Here is a 26,542-nt window from a genome sequence, read left to right on the forward strand (position 1 = left end):
GAAAAAAATTCTATTCTTCTTGATACTTTTTAGGTTGAAACAAATGCACAAAAATTTTCTTTGGAACAGTGCATCAGGCACACAAAGATGCTACAATAAATGCCATTGACAGACAGTATTCATTTCGTGCATCTTGAAGTTTATAGAATCCATTCATTAAGCATGCATTACACTAGATTGTTCAAGATCTATATTCTCATAAAATCATCAGGTGCTAACTTTAGAAACACAGATCATGAGTTTATTTTTTAACTTAGACAAATATACTTTGGCAAATGTCCTAAGTAGCTATTTATTCTTTTTGATCTTTCAAAGCCAAATAAATCTGAGAATTTAAGAATAAAGGGTTAGAAAGTAGTATCTTTACTAGTGCATGTTTAATATAATAACTTTCTTAAAACTTTTGCATGCTAGCATAATAAAAAACCTCACTAGTTTTAGAAAATACATTTTTTTCACTGAGATATTTACCTTGTACTGGGAATTCTGAAATTCACAGAAGATAATACAGTGGAAAGTGTCTTGGACAAAAATGTGTGTGGTAGTATTAAAAGACAAAGTGATAAAAATAAATTTAATTTCTGGAATTTAATTTTGAAGGTGTAGCAAGAATCTCAAAAAACATGAAAAGGGGACTGTGAAGAGAAGAGAAAAGCTATTTTAAAATCTGTTCCTTTTCTCTTGCCTTCAAGTTATTGCATTCAACAACCTGTTCTTCCTATCTTCCACCTTTAATAGTTTATTAAATATTTTTAGGGATTGTTTTCATAAACAGCTTGGGAAATTGCAATTGGGTAATTGCATTCATCAGCTGCTTGGCCTGCTTGGTATTACTGTGCATCTCCTTCCATTACTTTGATGTAATTATTTTGAAGAATCTAATTCTGAAAATATGATGCTTTAGTAACAGTTGATCTGAGATTTAAATTTAATAATTGCAGTGTAATAGCAACCAGGACTGAAGCTGTAAAATTATACAGTGGCAGATGTTTGTGTTGTTTCTTGTTAATGACTAATTTTTTTCTTTTTTTTTTTAATCAATAGCCACAAGCAGCAAGTCATCCTGCCATTTTCAGAATTGTTAATGAAATTTTCAAGTAAGTTTTGAAATTACATGGGGCAGTATTTCAAATTACCAGTTTATACATTAAAACTTTCTTAATGTCCCTTAGTGTCCCTTTCTGTGCAATGTACTGCAAATAATGAAAAATGTTAAAATCTTAACTTTGCATAATAATTACACTACAGTTGAACACATTGTATTTTAGCAAAAAGAAAATTATATTATTTAATACTTCAGTAGATGTATGGTTGTACTGTGATTCTGAGGTGAAAATTGTAAATGCTAAGACTTGGCTTATGTCAGCATGAAGGTGGAAGTTAGCTAAAGCATTTGCATTTGCATTTACCATTGATAGCCATAATGGTATGTGCTCTCAATGGCATTAAACTATTGATCTGCATGTTAATAATGAGTTTGGGTTTGAGAGCTTCAAGATTATTTTGAAGCAGTAGTTGTTTACCACATGTGGTCTACTGGTCCTTTGTACTTAGGTTTCAGGGTCTTTTTCTCTTCATTTCACTTGACTTATTATTGTAACACTGGTTTTATGTAGGTCTGCTGCTGGAGTGATCAGTTTTACAGTTTCTGTACAAGAATAATGTTTTTAGTGACTGACATTCTCTGTTCATCAGGTGTTCCCCTTTTTAAGGGTTCCAAGGTGCACGGGGGGGGGGGGATACGTGGGGGGGGCATTTGTCTGTGTGCACGTTCAGGTTTGTGTTTAGGTTTGTGCTGGCACTGAGCCTTCACTGTAGAAGCTGCAGACCTCAATGTACTGCGAGAGTGGAACCCCTCAGCAGCTATGGCTAATAGTGTCAGTCCTTTCTGTGGCTATGGCCCAGGGCCTGGGCATTTTGTGAATACTTGAGACCAGTCACTTTCCCCAAGCAAAATGCACTTGAAAAATGATGTGGCTAAACAGACATGTCTGGAGACTGTATATTGTGATGATATAGGGAAACAAGATCGGTTTACGCTTCGTGGCTTATTAGGGGTCATGATGTGTAAAATATTTTCTAAAAATGATGTGAGACTACATAATTCTTTTGCACTCTTTCCATTTGGTAGACAATAGAAATGGATGAAATGCTGTTTCTCAGGTAACGCAGGACTTTTTCCAGCTGAGTATTTCCTAACTAAACTTTGAACTTGCATTAATGTTCCATGTCATCTTAGAAATTCATCATGTTTTCCTGTTGCTCAGCCTACATTTATGCTCCCTAGTTGGCTTTCCATTGTTTCTACTTACTATATTTGTTCCCCTTAATATAGTTTTAAATACTGTATTTCAGGTCCTCTTGGTATTAGGTGAAGCTGTATATGTTAGCTGGCTTTGGTAGGCCAATTTGTTTCTGCAACTTTGTTTTAGTTTTTGTTGTATTTCTCTGACATCTTTCCAACAATGATCAAGTGGTGTGCAGGCATTAAGATACTATGCCACATTTAGTCACATGTGGGATTTAAGAGAGCTGCTGATAAATAACTTGTACTTTCATTGCTTGGAAACTCTGTTATGTTTCTACAGCTGAAAGAAAACTTGGTTTGGAGGTTAATGTTCTTTTGGAAGCACAGTTCTAAGCATTGTGTCTCAGGGATAACTTTTCCTGCTATGTGCATGGTTTTTCTTGAGGTTGATTGTGCTAAATTGTTTTATCTCAGGGATATTAAATTGTTTTTGTTTCCCAAGTTAATGGTTATTTTGTTGCCATGCACAACAAGAAGGCCACATAGAAGGCCATACACCTAGGGTGTCTTGAGTTTCTACCTGCTATTTCTTGTGTTTATATTAGTGACGATATTTGCCTGTAGATTTGTGAAATTTCTTGCTTACAGTAATGTGTTCTTATCTTTTAGATCATTACAGGAAGAACAGAATAATTCTCTACTAAAAAATTGTAACTCAGTAGCAACTTACTTTGAACGTTTTTTCCTTGTTATGATTATATGTCTTTCAAATAAGAGAATGAAAATCATACTATGTTGCCCATGTATTCTTCTACTTCATTTGATCAAGATTATATTATGTCCTACAGAAGGCCAGTTAAAGCATTCCGCTTCCTGAACCTCCAGAGCAGACTTTATGATTTCACCATTGAAAGAACACTGGAATGCATTGGTCCCTAAATAAATATGCAGCAGTTACTTACCTCAAGTACACCTTTGATACACACTCATTTCTGGTTTTACTTCTGATTTATTGCTTAAAGATCACTGAGTCACAGTGACAGAACAGCAGCTGTACTATTTAGTTCAGTCTCCTTGTGTAGTTTTAAAAATATGTAACTTTTAAATTTGATCATCAACTTGTGTTTTAGTTTGGTTTTTTCTTTTGCCTGACTCCAGTAGGAATGTGACATTTAGCACTTTAAGTCAAAATTATTATTTTTTTTTTCTCCAGGTACCATATCCCAGGAGGCTGTACTAGATTTTATTCCCTCTCTAATTTGATATGGCTCATGGGATGCAGTCCCACAAAGCTTTATAGTGTGCTTAAATGTAGGCATGTGAATAGCTGCTCTGAAACCAGGCAGACTGTTCAAATGCCAAATTTGCCAATGGTTGTCTCTTTTTTAATTTTATACTTTTCCCCCTTATTGTTAGAATAAATTATGTGTGCCTGCATGTATATTTTATATATTTACTAAACTTAGTTTTTTTGTAGGAGTTGCAAATGCTTATTTTTAAAGTAAATATAAAATAAAATAAAATAAGCTATGCAATTAGTTTATATATTAGTTTCCACACTGGCATAATGAGCTTAGACAAAGCTTGAATCTACAGAATACAAAGAATGTACCTTTTTTTCCTAATTTCAGTTAACAGTGGTGTGATGGACAGACTGGTTTTCTGATCTGCTGTAATCTGACTTTTCAATGCTTAGGAATGCTCTGCTGGAAACTGATGGAACTCCCCAAGTTATGACCATAGTACAGGTGTTTACACAGCTCTTCCTACAGGCTCGCCAAAATGAAAACGAGCAGGTTAGTCAAGATTTATTTCTTAATAGCTCTTTTCAGTGAGAAGATACGAAATTCACAAGAAAATGACTAGTCTTCTGCTAAGAATGCTGACTGAATATAATAAGGGTAGTAATAGCATCTCTCTACAGCTCTATATACATGCCAAAATTTAGCTGAAACATTATCACCTGTGAATAACAGTGTAGTGTGTGATCAGTATGTAAGAATAGTTTACCTGACTTTACCCTGGAGTAATCCTGCAACCTAAACTGTGACCTACTCGGGAAAAAAAAACATTTGTGTAGTTGTTGAATAAGAAATATAAGAATGGGTGTACTGTGATCACTGTTGGGATAATCCTTTCCATGTTTTGTACAAGCAGATTTCCTTTAAGTCTAGTAAGTAAGTGAAAGATGTAAAGTGAAAGTAAGTGATAATAAGTGAAAGGTGAACTAAGGATATACAGGTCACACTAGAAAATTTATGAGCTGAAAGTTCATGGGTTTATTTGATGGAAATTATAAGCTCCTCCAGCATTATTTTCCCTCGATAATTTCAGAATTGTCAGTGATTTTGACCTGGGAATATTGTTTCAAATAACTGGATAAATATTTAAAGGAAGTGTTCAAGTTTAATTTCCTCTTATATATCATAGCAACTATTATAATGTCCAAACTTGTTCTGCCTCTTTGTACCTTTTGTACTTTGAGATGGCTTATGTAAGAAAGAACTGCCTAAAATGCTGTGTTGGTATGATAGGAAGCAATTTTTTTTTTTTTCTTTGCTTAAACAGTATGCTAAAAACTGTTTTCCACTTACTGTCCAATACTGTTTTCATATGTAATTCATGCTGTGGGTCATCTTGTCTACTACTAACTGTGTTAAAGGCTGCTTTTTGTGGGGATTTTCAGTGCAAGCTAATTGCCTACATGCATGCTTTATTTATTAATTTTTAATTAACCTAGTTCCATGTGGGAAGTAGACTTTTAGATCACATACTAGTGATACATAGACTCTTTGAGAATACTGTATATATCAGTGTGTTGCAGTTTCAATTAGCTGTTACTTACAGTAGAAAAACCATCATGAGAATATGTCATTCCATTTGTTTATAAGATCTATGCATGTACATCCCAAAAGAAATGAGTTACTAAATGTACTCTTAATTGGATTTAGAAATGTATTCACGTTATTTAGAATCTGTATTCCCAGTCTGTGTTTCAAGAAATGATCTATTTGCTATATAGACTCTTATTCCTAAAGAAAGGAGAAAGAAGAATTCTAAGGTCTTGGTATGGAGACTTGAAGGCTGAAATGAAAGAAAATTTAAAGAAATTTAAGGTATCCCTTAAAGTTATCTTGTCCAACCTGCAGCTCAAGCAGGGTCAGTTGCACAGAACCACGTCCAGGTGACTTCTGAGTATCTCCAAGAACTGAAGAGACTACAACCCCCCAGGGCAACCTGTACCAGCACTTGGTTACCCCCAAACTAAAAAAAAAAAAAACCACATTTTTTTTTTCCTCTTGTGCCCATTGCCTCTGGTCCTGTTGCTGGGCAACACTGAAGAGAGCTTGGCTCAATTTTCTTTGCACCCTCCCTCCAGGTGTACATTGATAAGATCCTCCTTGGGCCTTCTCTTCTCCAAGTTCTCTTAGCCTTTACTCATAGGAGGGATGCTCCAATCCCTTAATTGTCCTTGTGGCCTTTTGTTTAACTCTCTCCAGTATGTCTGTGTCTTTAGTACTAAGGAGCCTAAAGCCAAGCACAGCACTGGCTGCTGGAGTGGCTGCTCATCTGTGCTGAGGAAAGGGGAAGAATTCACCTCCTTGGATATGCTGCCAATGCTTTGCCTACTGCAGCTCAAGATAGGACTTACTGCCTTGGTGGCAGGGGCGTAGTGCTTGCTTATGTTCACCTTGGTGTCCACCAGGACCAGTGGGCCATTTTCCAGCAGACTGGCTCCCTTCATGTACTAGTGTCTGATGTTCTTTCCCAGGTACAGGACTTTATCCTTGCTGAAGTTCATGGGGCTCCTGTCAGCTCATTTCCTCAGGTCATGAAGGTCCCTCTGGATGGCAGCACAACCCTCTGTTGTATCAGCCCCTCTTCCCATCTAGGTGTCATCAGCAAACTTGCTGAAGGAACTGTCTGCCTCTTTATCCAGATTATTGATGAAGATGTTGAACAGGACTGTCCTGAGTACTGACACCAGTGGGTAGTGGCCTCCAGCTAGACTTTGACTCAGTGATCAGCAGCCTCTGGACCTGGACATTCAGCCAGTTGACAATTCCACCTAAAATGGTGTTTATGTTACATTTGCACAGGTGTGCTATGGATTAGAGATGCCTGTAGTAGATCTTTGCAGGACAGAAATATAAAAGGTATGCTGCTGCTAGTCTCAGTTAAACAAGAAGTAGTGTTCACAGTACACAAATCACATTTTTCCAGATCAATAGGAGAAATCCAATTATCTATGACTACCCTACATTATGTTGAATCATAGCCTAAGAATTTTAGGGTTTCTATTTTTGAACATAAGGCAATAATCTACATCACACCCTCTGATTTTTTACTTGTTATTAGTTCCTAATTTAATACAATACATGAACTTAGAACCTGGATTCCATAGACTGGAAACTGAAATTGAGCTAATTAGCATCTCAAAAGTTTAATATTCTTAAGATGTCATTTTCTTCATAATCTCAATATTTTTTAATGCATTTATTTTAGAAATCCATAAATAACTACTTTTGCTAAGCAAGCTTTTCCTAAATATGCCTATTCTTTTTTTATGCAACATTTAAGACTAAGTGCAGAGTTTTGTGTTCTGTTGCTTCACTCTGTGTTGTTAATTACTAATTAGATGAGATGGTTCAGTGTGGGTTTATTTTGAAAACTGACCAGAAAGCTCTTAAAATAATTATTTTCTATCTTAGCATAAATTTCCACTGAAGGCCTACTTCTCCTGCCATCACCAGCCTCTTGTAACAGCTTTACTCAAACATCCTTTTGGTAAGTGTTTTTTGTTAACTGTTTGCAGCATTAGCCAACCTGCATGATCTGTATTTGTATTAAAATAATTTAAAAGTAGGATGACAAAATGTTGCCATTTCCTAAATAGGGTGTGCTGACTTAGCAATTTTTCAGAATATTCTCCTAACGTATTTTTTTGCACAAACATCTAATTCTTATGCAACAATAATGCAGGTGTAACTCAAAAAAACTAAACTAGAAATGCATAACAAAGAAAGTGTGCATAATTTTTGAGGAACTAGAAGTTACAGAGATTGTAAAAATACTAATCTTACAATATTAGTAATTGTCATTATGAAAATTTTTCTATATATATTGCAAGGAATAGCCTCACTCTTTGTCTCTGAAGCTTGAATTGTGCTGATCTTTCGGACTGGAAACCTACTATTTTTGTTAGGTTTCCTGTTTTTATAGATAAAGAAACCACTTCCCAATAGTTTTTCATGAGCAATAATTTTGGCTCATTGAAAGAGCCTCTGAGATTTTTACTCCATTGACTGTATTCTAATATTGAAGTAGCATTTACACAAGACTTCACAGCCTCATATAAGTTTGCCTAGTGGTACTTTCTTACACATTTTTGTCAATTAATTGTTCTAAGAAACATGGGCTTTGTTCTAAGTAACAGGTATTGTTGAAAGCCTGAAAAAATTACTCTTAAAATGCTTTATGATAACTGAATCAAACTGCAAAGTCTTTCATGCTAGCTTAATATGGTTAATTTAATTTCACTGATTGGTTCTACTTGGATGGATTAGACTTCTAGGAATTTTCTTTTTCTCCTCCCTTCTCAGAACTGCCAACTGCACTCTGGTGTCAACACTTGAACCATATTTCAGATATGCTCAGAGCACTAGTAGAGGATACAAACAATAGGTAAGTAATATTATATTTTTTACCTTTCTATTCTTTGCATATGTTACTTTGCAAAAAATCCCATCCTGTAAGGCTTCATTAGCCATGTTTCATAATTTTCTCTAAACTGAAGTATCACTGTTTATTGCTGTTTGAGCTGATATCCCAGGTTTCTGACCTTTTACCCTTAGCTTTTGTTGTCCAGACAGTTGCTATCATGAATTACAGTGTCTTTCTACATTAATTCTGTTTTGGTAGCAGGTGCTCTAGGACTATATGAAAAGAACAAAAAAAAGATACATCTTTCTTTGCTGTTCCCCTGTCATTTTTTTTTAAGAGGTGTGTGATGAGACCAGGCTTGGCTGGAGTTTGGATATAAGTCTGCTTAGATCTGCTCAGAGAGCAAGCTATCCAAAGGATATTGAACAGCTTTTAAATTCAAAGAAACCAGTTTAATTTTCATTTTAAACTTGAACTATTTAAGTAGAAATATAAAACGCCTAGGCCAGGCAGACTTGAAACACAGGATACCCAACCATCTCCCTGTGCCCTGCAATGTGGATATTTGTATCCATGCTTGGTTTCAGCTAACTTGTGTAGGCCTCATGTGTTGTAGTTGAGTGGCAGAAAAATACTTTTTGCTTTTCTGTCCCAGACTGGCTGTCTGCTTCTTACTTTCTGTGTGAGCTGCAGTTCAGTGCTATGTCTCTCCTGTTCATCCCAGAAGTCTTCCGAACCTTTCTACCCTTGGCATATGCTCAGTAGCTGACCCGGACTTCATGAAGAAACACATAACTCAAACTTAGAGCAAACAAATAAAACAAACATAATCCATCCCAATGTATTACAATAATAGAAGCATGTCTGTTGTCCTTTTGTTGCCTAGCCCTTTCTTGCTATATATTTTCTTTTTCACCCTTTGCTTTGATAGTTTAAGTAGTTTTGTACTTGCCAGAATATCATTTTAGTTTCTTTGGAGCTCACGCAATAGATGTGTTTCTACCAGACTCCTCTCAGTTACAGAGAAAATAGATCTGGCTAAAGTTTTAAAATTCTAGTGTTCTTGAAGATCTGTATTCAGTTTTCTTTTGCTGCTTTATTCCTGGTTATGTATCCTTTCTACTTAATAAGATTAACAGAGGAGCAAAAAATACTACTATACAGCATATGCTCTTGGTTTTTATAGTTAGTGCCCTCTGTGTATATAGCTTGAATGGTTTTATTTTACACCAAATGAAAGTCTTCTAGCAAGGTGCTGTGTTCTTTCGGTCAACAGGTTGCCTCTGTGCCGTAGTCATCTCAGTGAACAATAAATCTTATGTGACATTTAACAACAGAAATAAAGTGATGTACATTCTTTGGGGCCTGGGAGTCCCAAGAACAGTAAAGGGCCACTTCTGGCAATGACTGTGGAGCACTTGACAGAAGTACCACTAGAGATGGGGCAGTGAGTACAGAAGTGGAAGGAACGTGAGTTCAAACCAGGCACTGTGATGGTACAGGAAAGTTACAGTGAGGTGTAAGTGCAGTGGTATCTAAGCTCCCCAGGCAATAATTTAATTCTGTTCTACCAAGCACTTCTTAAAATCAGTTTAATGCTTAAAGTTTAAGGACTTGAATTTACCCTTTGAACTACAAACACTTCTAGTCATAAGTACTGCCAATATTGCTCTTAATTATATTTTCTCACTAATTAACTTTTAACTAAATTTAATCTTTTATTCTTCATCACTGGGTTTCAGAGCTAGCCACTTACATTGTCACAGCACTGAGCCATGCTGGTGCCCCTCCAAAAGCTCTGAAGTATCAACAACAGTGACTGACAGCAGTCATCTCAGTACTCTATTTTCTCTCTATGACTCTATCTCAGCCTCTTATGTCTAATGTCAGTGGTCACTCTTTTCCAAAAATACTGGTGTGGTGGATTTGTGTCCAACACAAATAGGAACAGATTTTGAGACCCTGAGATTGTATGGCATATAATAAGAATATAATTTACAGGACCACCTATAGAAAATGTGAATCACCAGTGACCTCCAGACATAGAATACCATCTGCAGATATCACACCTTCATCCATAAAATTCCACCTCCTGTTTCTGCAGAAAGTCTTAAAGATAAAGCAGTTTATTCCAGCTATGACCTTATCATGTTCCCAAGGTGACATGATGGTATCAGACAACTTCATCAATTCCTGGAATGTGTAAGTTCTCTTAGGAGTTTCTTAGGAAGGGTGGCACAGCAGCTCTTGGAATCCCCAGGAATAAAACACAAGAAAAATCTCTAATTCTTCCAACTTTTTGCCAGATATAATATGAATATTTTTTTCCTGGTTCTTAATCTCCTTCAAGCTGTACTTCTGTCTGTCCTCCTGTGCTCAGTTTCCTTTTTGCTGCAGAGATGCTTGCCATTAGTTTGCATTTCCCATTATTTCTCTTTTCTTTAGTCTTATCTAACATTAGAAGAGTACATGTGCAAAAGTGTAGAGATGAGCCATGGTACTTCCTCAGCTTTGTCTTTTCTTACTGCTGTAATCCACTTGTAAATACTCTTCAGATTTTTAGTAAAAGAGACCTGTACCTGTACCTATTGAGGAGATAGGTATCTTTAAAAACTTTACATTTTGTTCTCCTAAATGTAATTCGTCATGATTTGCCAAAAAACATATGCATCATGAATTAGCCAAAACCAGTAAATAACCCTGGAAAACAACTGAGAGAAACTGGAAGACAATGTAAGACAACAGTATGCCTTACATACAACACTTGAGGTATGATTTAAAGTTTTGAGAATCCTGAAACTGGAAAGTATAAACAATAAGCTTCATTTTATGATGTATATTTTTAAATATCTTTTTTTGTCACTGTTTAAAACTAGTGTTACACGTAATCTGTTCTTCTGACAAAATGATTCTGCCAGTAGCACTGGGTGTGCCTCATTTAATCACGACTACATACAGTAGTACCTGGCTGTATGCTTAGCAAGTGAGACATTATGTTTTTAAGAGTAGCTTAAAAATACTTAGTTTCATGCCAGCAATCTTTGCTGTTAAGACATTTTAAAATGCTAAATGACAAGAAATATTTAACTGTATTTTTGTTATTTTCCAGTTCCCTTGCTGACCTTTTTGAAATCTGGTTTTTGGTTACTTGTTTTGGAGAATGGATGGATACTGCAGCAGAGCAACTACTGAAGGCTGCTGTAGACCAAAATGCTTTGCTGTGGCTGCTGGCATTTTACTACTGTCCTCAGAATGAAAATCAACAAAGAACTCAAACAATGGTGGGTAATGTAGTGATACTAAGCAGCAGTAAGCAGTCAATAGTCCACTTATATCATATTGCTATAAAACAAATAGTGCATATCAGAGAAATGAAAGATCTACACTGGATTGCATCTGTATTGCATCTCCTTGTCATTGTGCTGCTGTGCAGAACTTGAAAAATAAGTTTTGTGGATTTTTTTCATAACACTTAGAAAACATTTTTCCCTTTTTTAAAACATATCACATATATTAGCACCTTCTTATCTTTCTATAACTTGAGTCCTTTTAATCAGGAGTAAAGCAGCTCTAGGAATGCTAATTTTTAGATCACTGTGTGGCATCCCTCTGTTATGGCGTCTTCTGAGAAGGAAACACAAGAGAAATCAAAAGAGCAACTGGAACAGTAAAGATACTTGTCAGACAGAGTCGTGAATCCTAACTTTGCCTATCCTGATTTCTCTTACATACTTGTTCTGATTCTGGGGATTGTAACAAGTCTGTTATATTCCCACATGCCCAGGTTTCTGACAGAAGGGAGCAGTGTTCTAATCTCATGCAATGAATTTCATGAATAGTCCTGTGTGTCTGTATATGCCTGCAAATAGAAAGCCCTTAATTAAGACCTTCTATAGAAGGTTGAACTAGCCCTCCAAAAGCCTACAAAGCCCAGATTCAAAATCTGGCTGCAGCATCTCAAGTTATCATTAATTTGAAAACTGATTCTGTTTGATTGCAAAATGCAGTACACCATGCTAGAAAAATATCATGCTTTTGTTTTACATCTAATGGACTATGTATGACTGTGTTGTGCAATATGTTATTGCCTTCCCTTCACCTTCTGCAACCAAGGTGGCACTACAAATGCAAAGTCACATCCCAATCACTTTTAAATTTTTTTCTTCTTTCATTTCTTAGAGTCTAGGAGCAGAGTTGGGATGTTGGCTAAGCACAGTTACATTAGAGTTATAGTGGAGTAAAGAAAGGAGTGTGGGTTTTAGAATTCAGTTTTGGAAAGAAGGCAGTACCCAAGCAATAAACACAAGTGACTGAAACTGAAAGACTATAGGTGCAGATCCATATATCAAACATTGTTCAAACTTGAGTGCCACAGAATGAAATCACATTGTCCCATATATGCCTGTGTGTCTTCTATTCTCAGTGTTTGTTACTCTGCTATAATATGTCAAATTTAAGTGAGAAAAAAACCTTTTTGACTGACAGCCTATGCAGTTACTCATCTGTTCCCAGAGGTCCAGTACTTCAGCTCGCTATGATTCTTTTCTTTAGTTCAAGTAAGACTCTTTTTTTTACCCACAGGTCAGGCTACTTTAGAAGCATTCCCACAGTTCAAGCAAAGTTTCTGCTTTTGGTTAGATACTTGCTTTTTCTTTTGAATTTGTCCTTTGGCAGGTTAGCTTTCAGCTCTGTCAAATGGAAGGGTTTCTACCTCAACCTCTCTACCTTTCACAGTAAAGAATTTAGATGAGAAAGGAACTTCTGGGAGATACCTACCAAGCTGGAGGGATTTTCATTCACCATATTTTTGTGTGGAAAGACATGTATTGATGATTTAAGATTTTGTCTCCCTGCTATTGACTTTAGGTATCAGCAAGAGTGGAAAACATAGACTTAGCATGATTTGAAGAGGAAAAAAAGATAATTTTGCTATTGACTAGACTTCACTCCAATGTGCAGGCCTGAATATTCTTCTCAATAGTTATTAATTTGTTGGAGTCCTTCCATACCTTTAGAATTTGAAATGCTGGAGAAACATGAAGGCTGGCCATAGTAAATTGGGCACTAACAATGAGCCTCCTGAGGTATGTGAGCTCACAGAACAGATCCTGCTGCTATCGGTCGCCACTCTTTGGCACATGGGATGGAGGCACAGCAAGAATAGGACACACACAGGGATAAAGAATCTTGCAGAATTCTAGTTACCTTTCTTTGGGTCTGGTACCATTTTTTGCCTCACATGTAATTGTGGACATAATTCAAGAATAGTAGCTTTTTCAGGTTGTTTTATGTGGCATTGTTGGGCATAGATGAGAAAAGCAAGGTCAGGCAAATGAGTGATACAGATTGTACTAATGAACATAATTGAGAAATGGGTGGGTCTCCTTTTCCTTTGGGTCTGCAGTGGCATATTTTTCCATTGTTCCTGCACTTACTCACTTAGGTTTTTTCTATGTGTTTGTTTAGTTTATTTTTAGTATAGTGAACAGAATTATTGTTAGGATATTTTGCAGTCATTGCTTATAGTTCTTTTTCCATTGTTTAGGTGCCAAAATCTTCTGTTTTCTACTCCCAGTAAAAATTAGTTTTTATTGGCTAGTGCAAAAGGTAGAAATGCAAGTTGCAAACAACACAGGAAGAAGGAAAAAACTGCATTCTTATCAGAACATTTTATCAGCTGAGGTCAGGTTGCAAGGGGATTTAATTGATTTCTAGCAGCACCACCGAAATGAGCCCTTGAGGAGTGTCTGTTCTTTTTCCCACAATGCAAAAATCTGACCATGTTCTGCTGAGGAACTTTCTCCATTTCCTTTTATTATTAAAAATTTTCAAATCCTGGCTTGGTGCCCTGCCTGGTTAATTTGCAAGACCAAAGAAAGGTAAAAAAAATCCATTCTGTCCACTCCTGTCTTTGTGAATCACTATAAAAGAAATGTGTACAGCCCTTCCTTCCCTGTTCTCCCTGCCGCTTAAATTCAAATTCTTTTCATGTTTGGGTAGTTTCCGCCAAGGATTCGGTTTCCTGTTAGTGAATAAATCCAAAGGAAAAATACCCCAGGTATGACCTTTGCATCCTTTCAAATTGTTTCCTACAGGTAGAAGCTCAAGCAGTCTACAGTCATCTAATGATGCTCTTCAATTGTGAAGTCCTTTCTGTTAAAGACCTGGAGGCTGCTGTACACAGTGTAACCAATATAGAGCAGTGTTGTAACCCACATCTTATAACACATCTTCTTACCAACTTTTTGCTCTTTTCTTCTGGTGGACATACGATTGCCCAGGCATTTATTTACCATGTAAGTATTTCTTCTTTTTTTCAGTGTAAGTAAAACATTTATTTATTTATTTATTTACTATTTTGGATTTGAGTTCCTACCTCTTAATAAACAGAGAATTAAAGAAAACCATGACTACAGCAACTATACCTAATTAGCAACATATCTATTTCACCTACATTCAAAATATTTTCCCTGTTGACAAGATCACAATGAAAAGATTGCTATCCTGATTATGCAGCTGCAGAAATAGTTTGAGTAGTAAGTTAAAGGATGCCTTCTGTACACTTACACCTGGCATAGATAGCATTTTGTTATTCCCAGTTATAAATCACTCCTTTAATTATGTAGCTGCTGCAGAGATAATGGAACAGTCTCTGTAAAACAGGTAGTCACTACACAGTAGCATTAATGAGGAAGAGCAAAGCCAGCTAGGAAAAAGGTGTGATAATTAAGAAAAACAAACAAAAAAAAAAAGAATGAAGACATGATAGAATATCACTTGGCATGTGAAAAAAGCAGAAGGGGGGAAAAGTAAAATGTTGAAAGTGTGCTACAGGATCAAGCTGCTGTTGATGAGACCCCTGACATACATTGATGCAAGCAGTAAAATGTTTTTACATCTCTCAAGCTAAATGCTGATATCTGAGTATGATATTAGGAGTTTATTCCTCTCTAACTATGAAACCATGCTGTTTTAAGAAGTACAAACTTCCTGTGAAGGCAGGCCTAGGGCTACTGTGTGGTCTTAGCATTTCAGAGCTTTCTCCTTTCAACAGCAATGTGTTCTTTTATTATCTCCAATTTTATGACACGGGGAACTGGAAACCTGTCTTAGTTTATTCCTTCTGGCCTTAGCTTATTCCTTCTGGCAAACTAAGTAGACATAACATTTTTCAATATAAGAAGAGCCAAGAGCGCTCTAGCATGTGTTTCCTTACAAAACTTTTTATACTTTCTATAATTTTTTCACTTAAATTTGAGAGAACAGTAGAAACCTCAAAATTGCTCAGTTCTGCTAAGATGTATGAAAAGAAGCACTTTGGGCAGAAGTTGCTTTTGAATTCAGTGTGAGGGACAGAACTGTGGTTTTATTACAGGTATTAGTGGAGGATTCTTAGCACTTTACAACATAGTTACATTATTTCCTATCTTTGTTTGCCTTCAGATTACTGAAGCAACTGGTACAAACAAAGAAGTTAGTAGTCTTCTTATCCGTACAGCATACAGAATTAACCGTAATGGAGAAGAAAACCAAAGGACTGTGAAGCTGCTGAATGAACTTCTTCAAAAAGTAACTCTGAAAAATTAGATTTTTTTAATGCTATATATTTGTCAAGACAATAAATCAGATCCTTATCCAGGTGTCAGACTTTGATTAAGTCTTGCATTGCAGGTTACCCAGGGTAGAAAAACACCTACTTAAGGATATCCCTCAAATTTGTATTCCGTTGTATATATATGCAAATAAACCTTTGTTTTAAAATGTTAACCTTTTAGAACATAAGAGTAAATATTGAAGATGGTTGAAAATTTTGTTACGAGCACCTGCTTTGTCAAGAGACCTATGTGATTTAAAGCAGTTCACTCATCTCCTCGTTAGTTATCTGGCTGAGGATGAGCTTTCCTCCCAAACTGCACATTTATTTTTTTTTTAGCAAATTGTACCCAATTGCTTGGTTGGTAGTTCTATAATTCTGGTTTTGTGAAAGTAATGATGGTCTCAAATGAGAATGATTCATGGTTAGTGCACTCTATGTTCTCAGGAAATCAACAGTCTTTCTTGGACTCTTTAGTTCTTTTTGAAAATATTTCCAAAATAAAACTCCTCCTAGATTTGCTAAATGACTTATTTCAACTGCAGATTTCACAGGACAGTTTTCTCTGCAAAGTACAATGCCAGGAGTACTATGCCAATAAGTCAACAGTTAGTGCAGGTGGAAGGTTGCTTGCATCACAGCCTATTTTCAGTGTGCCATGATGCTGTTCTTCATTCATTTAAGAAATTTTCATTCAGACAAAGTGGGGCAAGCACAACATAGGCATAAGGAGACTGTCCAGTGCGAGGGCCAAATTTCCTGAAGGTAGCATATGTTTGCTACTCATCTGCTTCCTTTTTGCATCCAGACATGGTCTGGTTCCTTCTTTTGTTTAGGTTATTTGTCTCCTGCAAAGACCATGGACAGCAAGAAATGGCTTACTGTTTTATTGTTAGGAAACTAGTTGTCCCAGGAATTCTTGTGAACATGTTTCTAACTTAAGTAGAAAAAGAAGCATGGAGAATAGTAATGACAGAGGATCTTATCTGTTCCGTAGTGTGTTCTCATATATTACCTAGCTTTAATGTCAACACTTTACCTCAGTTCAAATATGCTACTTTGAATACTATTCTTGCATATAAAATCAGAGGCATGTATCTTAATTTAAGAGTTCTTTGTGAATGTAGCATTTGTTTTTGAGCAAGAGAAATGAATAAACATGTACAAAGTGTCCCTTGGCTGTAAGAAGTAGAAGGGTGTTTTCTGTACTTCTGTTGACTGATTACTTACAATTTTGTTCCCAGTGAGTCATACCAGACCAAATTACAGAATTTACATGTTCCTTCAGTCAGTGTGTTAATCTTTGTGATATTTTACTCTGGCATATGAAGAAAATACATAATATATGTCTGTGAAGAAAGGTGGTTTTTTTCTCTTCTTGATTTAAAAATATTTCTGAGTGAAAAATCAGAAAGAGATATGTTGCAATTTTTTCGTTGCTGTTAGGAACACATATTTAAAAAAGCAAAATCAAGCAACCTGATTTTCTGTTCCCTGAAAATCATACCTGAAATGCATGGGATTAAACTAAATAATTTATTGATCAGAAACTGAGGTATTAGTCTAGTGAAAACATATGTGGAGGGCTCTACCTAGAATAATAATATCATATTAACTTGTAATGGTAGCTGAAGATACAGATTTCCCATCTGTATTGTAATTCCCTATAGAGACTACTAGTAAGTGTATAAGTGTTTTTAATCCTGTGATTGTGCTGCACTTCCTTATCAGCTTGAGAAGTCTGTGAAAAGAGAGACAAAAGCCATTATCAGATTCCACTAAAGAGGAAAGAAGCCTTGAAATTTGCTACAGAATTAATCCTTAAGGCAGAAATGTCTGTGAATTCAGGCACTGTATGTGAGTTTCTAGGCAGGATCATTAACACCTTTTCTAGAGACATGATGAAAATATAAAGGTTGTCTCCATAGTTCACTATATTTCTCCTTGAAATATATAGCAAAAGCTTCTTTTGTGCTTCAGATTTCCTTTCTTTTTTGTTTGCTTCTTTGCTTAAATACAAGTGACTGGTGCTGAGCAATATACTGTACAGCATGCTTTTAGGGCCAGACTGAACTGCTGTAGTTGCTTTCTCTGGCCTGCTTGACCTTGGCCATAAAAGGATGCTGAGGAAATGTCAAGGCCAATTTTAGCAATGAAGTTATAATATCCATTTTAGAAAGATAATTCTGGATAGAAAGGTTTCAAATGATAGTTGTTGGCTTTTTCATCATTATCAATTTAATGATCTTGATTTCTTTCCAACAGTTCTGCTTCCAGTTTCTGAATTAGCAGGGCAAGCTCTCAGATGCAGTTACTTTTCAGGCAGAAGTACTGCCTTCTCTTTCTCCTCTCTCTCCCTTCTATTCAGCATCCAAGGAGATGCAGGTAAGGGTTTTTAGGAGAATGTGAAACAATCAATCAAAACCAAGTGGTTTTTGCTAGGCTAAGTTAGGTAAAAGTACAAGTCATCCAGCATACCTGTCAGGGAAGGGGAAGATATCTGTCAGCCCCTGTATGTCCTGTATGTGTGTGACTCCAGCTCTGCTTCCAGGCAGATTTTAATAGCACAAATTGCAATATGTTGATAACTGTTAATTCATGCCTGCAAAGTCAGCTCATTTTTATTAGGATTCACTTTGTTCTGCCTATCTGTTCTGCCTTTCCAGCAGCTCGCATGCTGACCTTATGTCCTCTTTCACCTCTTCTCTGTGAATGAGCAGGCTGTACAAATGGAATATCCAGTCCCTCTATTTTATTTAATTTTATTTTTAAGATGGAACACCCCAAAGTTATGCAAACAGAATGAAGTTGGACCACTTGCATATTAAAATCACATGTGAGCTAAGTATGTTCTTTCTACTGAAATCCTCCACATATATACTTCTAACCACATAGCAGTCTCCAAGTTAGCTGCCCTGGTTTCTTCAGACTTGACAAAATGCAGTGTAACAAAATATTTAAAGAAGAAGAGAGTCTGGCATTATATCCAGGCTGTCTCCCCTGTTTCAAAAATCACCATTTGAACAGCCCAGTAATGGGTTAATGACATCATGTCAAGATATCTGTTCGGTGGCAAAACAAATACCAATGAGTCATGAATTTAATAAATGTCCCCAGATGCGTTTCAGCAGAGAGGCCCAGTGCTGAGACACCACTGCCAGCACGGCCAGAGGAAAAACTTGAACCAAAGGTTGCAGTGATGTCCAGCCTGCTGCTCAGAGGCATGAGAGGGGACAGCAGAGCTGGTACCTCTGCAGTGGGGGTGATGAGCAAAACAGGCCTTTGCATAGGAGTACTGTGGGCACTACTGCTGCCAGCGTGCTGTGCTAAATCTAAGCCATGTTCTGCTGAAAATTAATTTTGTTTTCAGATATATAAATTATCATGAAAAAGCAAATCTTTACACAACTGCAATTTCTGCATGCACTTACATAATGGTTGTAGCAAAAGTCTGAACTTCTGGTAGCTACAAACAACAGCAATCAGGCCCTTAATTTTGTGCAGAAACTACTCCCTTAGTTTTACTCACAGTAAACAGACAAATGCAGTTTATTTCCCCAAGCCCTGTGCAACTGTCTCGATTCCTTTATGTGCTGGCCTATTTCTCCAGCATAAAATATCCTGCTAGGAAGGCAAGTTTTAATTTTTCCAATATGTTGTGTCAACAGAAATGAGGACATATACATGCACTTCAGTATTTACATGTGCCTGAACTCAGTATACTTTTGGTGAAATTCTAGATGAATCAGGCTCCTCTTTCTGGTTGCTTCCTTGTCCTTTCTTGTAGCTAATTCTATTTTTTAACTACTACTCTGGGCACAAAGGGTTGGAGCCAAAAAGACAAACACACATGTCTGTTAAGGTCCTTATCTGTTGCAGAGGAACTCAAACCCAACTTGGGGAATATTCAAAATGGTAGCACAAAGGTAGATATTCTATAGTTTTAACAGACCGCAAAATATGTTAACTAACTTTTTAGATATTAAGAATTAGTGTCCTGGAATAATATTTGCACTGACTTAGAGTAAGGTTCTGTGCTCAGTGTGTGATATATGTCAACTAGTAATCTTACTATGGAAGTATATTATTATGTTAGGAGAGTGCTTTGCTCAGAGGAAAATACCATTAAGTTAGTTACCAATGTAAAATTTGGTAATTCATGTACAACTATGAATTGACAATCCTGACTTTTAAATCATGTGCATGGAAAGAGAGACCTGTAAAGGCATGGAAATTCCTGCCTCTTGAGATGCAAATGCTGGGACAGCATTGCTGTGCAGCAGGAGAAGCTTTGGAAAGTGACTCCCTGTGTCCCTGCAGTGATGCAGAACCCACCATCACACTCCTGTAACACAGGAGCCTGGGGGTGACCCAGTCCTGAACAGTGTAGATTTTCCAGATATTTCTAATTTGGTTTCCCCTTGGAAAGACTCAACCCAAAACCAGAAAAGCCCTTGCAATATAGTGGCACACAGTAACTTGGTTGCTTGTTCATTCTTACAAAGGTGCCACAGTTTCCTCCTGCATATGCAGAGAAGCCTACACTTGGAAACCCTTAACAAACCAGCTAAAGTTTTCTGCAATAGAAATACCAGTTCCCAAAGATTTCCATCAGATGTGAAGATGATAAACTGTCTGGCTGGAGTAATGAGCATGATACATTACCATGGGCTAACTCTGTAGAACTTGTTTGGTTTTGTAATAGTCTTTTTTGTAGAGCTTTTTATGTGTCAGAAATCATTATAGACTCCTTCAGCCTTGAGTCCAGCTCGTTTCCTCAAGCTGCCCACTTGCTCAGGCTCCATTTCTGGCTGCTGTTTCCAGGCTAAACCATTCCCCTTTCCCTCTTATGTGCAGGGAGTGGGCAACAGGGTACAGCTAATTCCCTTCTAAGGGAGAAAGTGCAGAGCCAGCAGCAGCTGCAAACACCTTCCAGTAAAGCTGAAGACAGAAAACAAAGTGGGGGAGCTGCTGTCAACAAAATGGTATGTTTTAGTCCATGTTTGTAGCAGAAAGCATATGGCCTGGAATGCAGTGCCTCTGAGGGGGCAAAGGACTTGCCTAGGTCACCCCCAGGTTATAGTCTACCTTTATTCTGAACAAGTGACTCACTTAAGTGGCACAGGAAAATGGCTGATGATCCTTGCCTAACTATAAGTTTTAGATTAAGCTAAATTTTATCTTATGTTTTTAAATTGAAATCTATGCCCAGAAAATAATCAGTGAGATCCTAACCAGCTGCTGGTTTAATGAAATAAGTGGGAAACAGTCCAGTCTTCTGCACCAGGATTTTTCATGCTAGAACTGCCGCGGTGTTTGGAAAGGACTGAATTATGGATGGAAGGAATAAAACCAAAACAACGACAGCAAACCATGCTTTATTTTACTCATAGGGTGCTGACTGTGAAACAGAAGTAGAATGCAACCCAAGCAAGTCAAGGACACACCCATGTGGATGCCAGTGCTTCTGTGTTAGCCTTGAAGTCTTCATTTTCTGGTCCAAATGGAGATTTTAATGTAGCGTTTCTGCCACTTTCCCCAAATGCCTCACTTTAGCTAAGAAAAAAAATACTATTAATGGTTAGTTCCACTGGATTTTACTGTGTTGACAGACAAGTCTGGATAGAAGTATTATTTGAGGAAATATCACTTATAGTATGGATTTTACAGTAAGTTTGGAGATTGATTTTTTTCATTGTTTGCTTTTATTAACTGTAATTAGAATCTCAGGAAATTAGTATGGAAACACTTTGGGAGAATTTTCAGTAAAATAAAAGCCATTGTTTGTTTGTTTGTTTTGGGTTTTTTTTTTTTTTGTTTTTTATCTGCTAAGCTTTCACCAGGGCTTACAAAAAACTTAAATAATTAAGTGAAAATTTGTGTGTTTCACTCCCAGAGGTTTTTTACATGCTTATGTCATGTTAATGTAGCTACTACATAATACATGTAGGAGCCGCCTGTTCACTCTTGTACAATAACTTTTTGAAGCCACCTTTAGCTTCCTTCTTCATCTGGAGACTCGTCCTATTCAAGAATACATGGATCCACAAAAAAAAAAAAAAAAAACTGTAGCGATACATGGACAAGGAAAAGGAGTCAGGGCTGCCACTTACTCACTTTTTTGCATTTTTCATTTTTTAGGTTATTTGATGTTAGTTTTTTTGTTATGTTGTGAAGGAAATCAGTGTTCGAGTTTATGCTCATATTAACACTACTGAGACAGACGGTAACAGCTGTAGGAAGGAAAACAAACTTCTGTGCTCAGTGTTAAAAAAAAAAAAAAAAAGTAAGAAAAGTAGATTGTTTTGAAAGAAAAACAAACTGTGGTATTTGCAAGTGTGTATGTCCTACCTGCCATGTAGTTTTTAACGGTACTGGCTATGAACAGGCTTACAACATATTTAATTTCTGTGTGTCTCGTGCCTTATCCAGCTCTGGGTTGTTTCCCTCATACAACGGAAAAGGCAAAAAGCAAGCTGGTTTCCCTTGCTGGCCTTGGCAGAAAAACCTGTGAAATGAAGCGTAACTCTTTTATGGATGGGTTCCCTTAATAACTACATCTGTGAGCATAATGCATATCTGAGGGAATTTTTGGGCAATTTCTTAACTCTTACTGCATCTGAAGGAAGTTGGTGAGTGTCCCATAATCCAGGTAATTAATGAACTTGTGTGCCTGGAAATGGGGAGGTCAGAAAATGTAGTGAGGTAAAGAGAAACTGTACTCTTTGGACTGAAGTCACTGTTGAGGTAGGCTTTTAATTCTGAGCATAAGGATTTTAAAAAGAGTTAAGAATGACCCACCCTTTGTGGTGGGTGGGGGAGAACAGCTGAAACTCCTTAGTTAATGGATAGTAACAAGAAAACTTACATGTGATTATTACTTTTTTTTTAAGTTTGTAAACTTCAGTTGAACCACAATGCAATGGAGAGACTACATGTACTAGGAAAAAAAATTATTTTTACAAGAGTATTCGATGTAAAACCATAGCGTACAAAGTAAATATGTTAACAAACTTTTTGTGTTTCAAATTCTTACTCTCTGAAAGGAATAATTAAGGTGTCTTCTGGTCAGTGGAACAGTATGTTCCTAGGAAAGAAGGGCTACACTTGATACATCACTGAGCAGGAGCAGCACAGGGGTACAGAGACATTTTCAGAAAATAGAAGGTGGGTATCGTTGGTAGAAGTTAACCTAAAGAAGACAGAAAGAGAAAGAATGCTGACCTTTGTTTCTCCTTCAGTTCCACACCATCACCTGAATGGTCACTTTTCATAAGTTATTTCTGCTTCCAGTTAACATTCCCTGTCCCATTCTATCTCCCACTAATTTTATAGATTTATTGTTTTACTTTGGTGTAGAAGTTACAAACAAAATTTTAAGAAGAGAACACAGTTTTAATAAATTACTGGAGTGCATAAGGTCATTCAAATCAAGAGTCCTGGGCATCTGCAAACTGATACAGCTGTATTGCTAAAAAGCAAGGATAATCCCTGAAGTTTTTGTATTAAACATCCATGTAGAATCACAGTAAGGTGTGTGTGTGTGTGTGTGTGTGTGTGTGTGTGTGTGTGTGTGTGTGTGTGTGTGTGTGTGTGTGTGTGTGTGTGTGTGGTTTGTTTTGTGCACGTGCATTTTTGTGCACATGTTTTTGTGCATGTTCTTAGTTACAGTGAGCCTCTGGAAGACATAAATACTGACAGGTAAATGTTTCTGTCAGCTGATAGTTTTAGCAGTCACATAATTCTTCCTTTGATGTCTTGGGTCAGTGAAATCCTAGTACCATCGGGGTTTTGTAGGAGATATATTCAAAGTGTTTCTCTGTGATCTTTCCTGCAACAGAAACAGCAGTAAAAGCTATTACTCTGTTGTTATGAAGGAGTATCTGTGCATTCTTGACTATTCCAGATAGAGTTATTTTTTAGTTACTGGAAGAGCACAACTGTGGCTAGAGATAGAGCTGCCACAACAACTGCTGGAGAATTACAGGGAAGATCCACAGTGCAATCACATTCTTTTGGCTATTAGCATGTTACACTGGAAATAATGCTGGAGGTCAGTTACCAGAACAATACTGTGTGATGTGCTGCATATTCATATACCTTCTTATACTAAGCCATCAGTTCTCTAAACAGCACTGAGGGGCCTTAAGCCGTTCATGTTTAACATCAGGACATCATAATACACCATAATGCAGTTTCTGAGAGAAAACAGTAATAACACTTCTCAAAGGCTCTTAGAAAAGGTACATTCTTTATTTATTTAATTTTTTTAAAAAATTATTTATTTATTTATTTTGCTCTAGGGCTCGACTCCTGTTCCTGCTGAACTGAGCCAGTGTGTAAAATCAGAACTGATATCAGCTCAGTAGGCACCGGAGGACGGGTCCATCAACAGCCTGGAACAACAGCAGCTGTAAGTGGCAGCTCCAGTGGAAAAGAAGCATTTCCTGCAAACAACACACAGTGCTAAGCTACAACTGTAGAGAGATCACGACAGCATGCACTAAAGACAAGACTACGAAGCAAAGCTTTATGGGCAATTCTAGTTCAAAGTTACAAACATTTATTTCCTCTTACCTTTAAAAAAGCATGATAACCAAATTACTGGAGATGATGCTTTGTTTTCACAATCAGACCAAGAATTTAAGGAGCACTGTTTAATCTCAAATAAGTCAAGAGTTTTTGGTCTTTCACATCACCTCTACCTGTTATCTTCTATAGATTGTCTCTCACAGGCACTCTCATTGTCAGTCTGCCCATTCAGCAGCAATCACACAGCCATCAAACACCCCCTGCCCCCATGCAGGCTGACATTACGCAAAGTCTCTTCACCCCTTCTCTTCAGGTGCAGAACTTAGCCACTGTGAACAAAGAGGGAAACAATCACTGTTCACCAATCAGCTAAGCTCTGCACCTTGCCAGAGAGGTCTCCGTCTCAGGATAGATAGTTCATCAGATGATGTTCCTCTGTGAAGTGTCTGCTGCTTTCCTCTTTTTTAGTTGGTTTGTTTGTTTTTTTAATGGACAGAGAGGATTCCACACTGGGCACAGGTCAGATAGTTACGGTGAGTCTCATACTTAGGAGCTGCAGTCATGGCTATGTGGTAATCCCTGGCAATGTGATTTTAATCTTAAGTCACAAATCATCATGCCAGGAACCCAAACAGCCACAACATTAAAAGAAAGCTGTGCTGTCACGGAGAATGTTGCTCTCATAACAGTATCTTTACCTTCTATGTTACAGCTCCTCACACACTTCTAGTCTGTCTCAAAAGTCAAATGGGAAATTCTATACATTGGTAACATATCCACCCCTTGTAATTTTCCTGTGCTAGATACTTACCATCAGAAGCCTGTGGAAATTTTTATTTTTACTACTGAACAAACCATAGGGAGACAGTTCCTAGTACAGCAGCAACAAGAACAAACTGCATCTCCATGTTTCTGCCTTCAGACATTTTAAAGCATCTACAAGATTAAAAATTATTGAACGTAACTCAAGTTCCTGTGGGTTCTCAAAAATTAGGAGCAGAAAAGGAAGTCACTTAGCCCTACCTGATTTAGATCAGGTAGGGGTAGGAGCCAAACCTCCTGCCCCATAATTTTTACCCTGGCACTCTGTAGTCTAATCCACCTTTCCCAAAAAGTTTCCTTGGCAGACACACTTCTTATGTATACAGAAGAACACCATTTGTGCATAAAAAATCTTGTTTTCATGCTATCTATCTGCAGGATTTCATATAAATAAACACCACAAATTCAAGTGGAACTTGCTATCAAGTTCTGCTATATGCACAGGCAGGCTTGAACAGTTCTCTGCTTGGTACCAATGAGAAAATGATGATTTTCTATCTAAAATGCTAAATTTTATGTCTGAACCTTGATACCACAAATCAGATGTAAAGTTATGTGAGCAACCAAGGCAATCAGTCTTCAGATGAGTGATAAATATCAAGCAAAAATCTGAGGTATGCTGTACTGGAAGAGACTTTCATACCAATCCTAGTTTGTTATGTGTTAAACATACGTGTACAAATACTGTAAGGTTACCTCCAGCTACTTTACTAGACTGAAAAATTGAGATTATATTCAAAAATTAACAGTTTATAGCCTGCAGCAATCTTTACTTCACAAAGATTTCTTACAATTCTGCATTTTCTCTGGTGATTCCTCCCCTAATTTTAGAAACAAGCTGGATTATCTATGATATTAACCAGCTTCTTCATTTAAGGCCACTCTTACCTCATAATTAGTCTTCAGAGGCCTCACTACACTTAACACACAAAAACATTTGAATTATCAGCTTGTTCTCACATGATGCAGATTTGCTTCCAACTGCACGGCTTTGTACTTCCAGTGTGGGCTCAGATTAATTTCAAAGACTGTGCTGTCTATCATCAACTTGCAGCTTTGTTAAAACATAAATGCTCCTTGCACAACTGCAATTTCTGTAAGCAGAATTAAGAATTCAGAATGGCAAACAATGGCAGGTGGAGCCTGGCCTTCTCCAGCCATTCCAACTCACAGCTGCCTCTTTTACAGTCAGTTATAAAATCTTAGTGCCTAGACAAATCTAACTCAATGCACAAGTAGCTGGGCTTCAAATAAAACCAAAATCAACTCAGCAAGATATTTAGCAAGAGTTACTTCTCAAGGTAAGCAGCCATAAATTGTATGGCATGCCAAAGTTCACTGTGTTTAGTGAGCTCTGCATATTCTGTCTGTGTAAGGCAAACCCAAGGTGTTTAATTTAAAAAGAAATATCACCTCTTCAGAATAACATCTCTGCCACCACTTTGGCTGAGGATGCATCCATATGGTCTCGTGCTGCAGCAAAGCATTTACGTGCAAGTTCTTGTTGTTTTGCATCTTCATTCACCATTAATTCACCATAGAGATACACACCCATTGCCTGAAAGAAGAGCATAACACACAAGGATCCTAATACCAGTAATGACTAGTTGGCTGGTTTTTGTTCCACTGACCCCCTAGTATTCATTTAATTCAAAACAAAACAAAAAAGACAATACAAAACA

At 37.1% G+C, this 26,542-nt stretch overlaps 2 protein-coding genes across 18 annotated transcripts in view; one reads left to right on the plus strand and one right to left on the minus strand.

Moving 5' to 3' along the window:
- The window catches only part of FANCC (FA complementation group C), a 72,733-nt gene extending 51,047 nt beyond the window's left edge, over positions 1-21,686 (plus strand). For all 3 annotated transcript variants that reach the window (XM_071731511.1, XM_071731512.1, XM_071731513.1), the window contains exons 9-15: positions 1,045-1,097; positions 3,945-4,044; positions 6,961-7,036; positions 7,852-7,933; positions 11,022-11,193; positions 14,008-14,208; positions 15,356-21,686. In XM_071731511.1, coding sequence (XP_071587612.1) covers positions 1,045-1,097; positions 3,945-4,044; positions 6,961-7,036; positions 7,852-7,933; positions 11,022-11,193; positions 14,008-14,208; positions 15,356-15,499 — 828 coding nt within the window. In that variant the 3' untranslated portion in view covers positions 15,500-21,686. The remainder of the gene's footprint in view (positions 1-1,044; positions 1,098-3,944; positions 4,045-6,960; positions 7,037-7,851; positions 7,934-11,021; positions 11,194-14,007; positions 14,209-15,355) is intronic.
- A 760-nt stretch (positions 21,687-22,446) lies between these two features.
- Positions 22,447-26,542, minus strand: part of AOPEP (aminopeptidase O (putative)) — a 171,990-nt gene continuing 167,894 nt past the window's right edge. For 4 of the 15 annotated variants that reach the window (XR_011723398.1, XR_011723406.1, XR_011723397.1 and 1 more), the window contains 4 exons: positions 26,274-26,418; positions 25,749-25,954; positions 24,850-24,974; positions 22,447-23,953 (listed from right to left, as the gene is read on the minus strand). Coding sequence is in view for 4 of the 15 variants with exons in the window: in XM_071731504.1 (XP_071587605.1) it covers positions 26,278-26,418 (141 nt within the window). In the remaining 11 variants the exon portion in view is untranslated. The remainder of the gene's footprint in view (positions 23,954-24,849; positions 24,975-25,748; positions 25,955-26,273; positions 26,419-26,542) is intronic. The other 11 variants (XR_011723404.1, XR_011723401.1, XR_011723403.1 and 8 more) reach the window with 11 other exon arrangements.

Source organism: Heliangelus exortis, chromosome Z (genome assembly GCF_036169615.1).
Source record: "Heliangelus exortis chromosome Z, bHelExo1.hap1, whole genome shotgun sequence".
NCBI lineage: Eukaryota > Metazoa > Chordata > Aves > Apodiformes > Trochilidae > Heliangelus > Heliangelus exortis.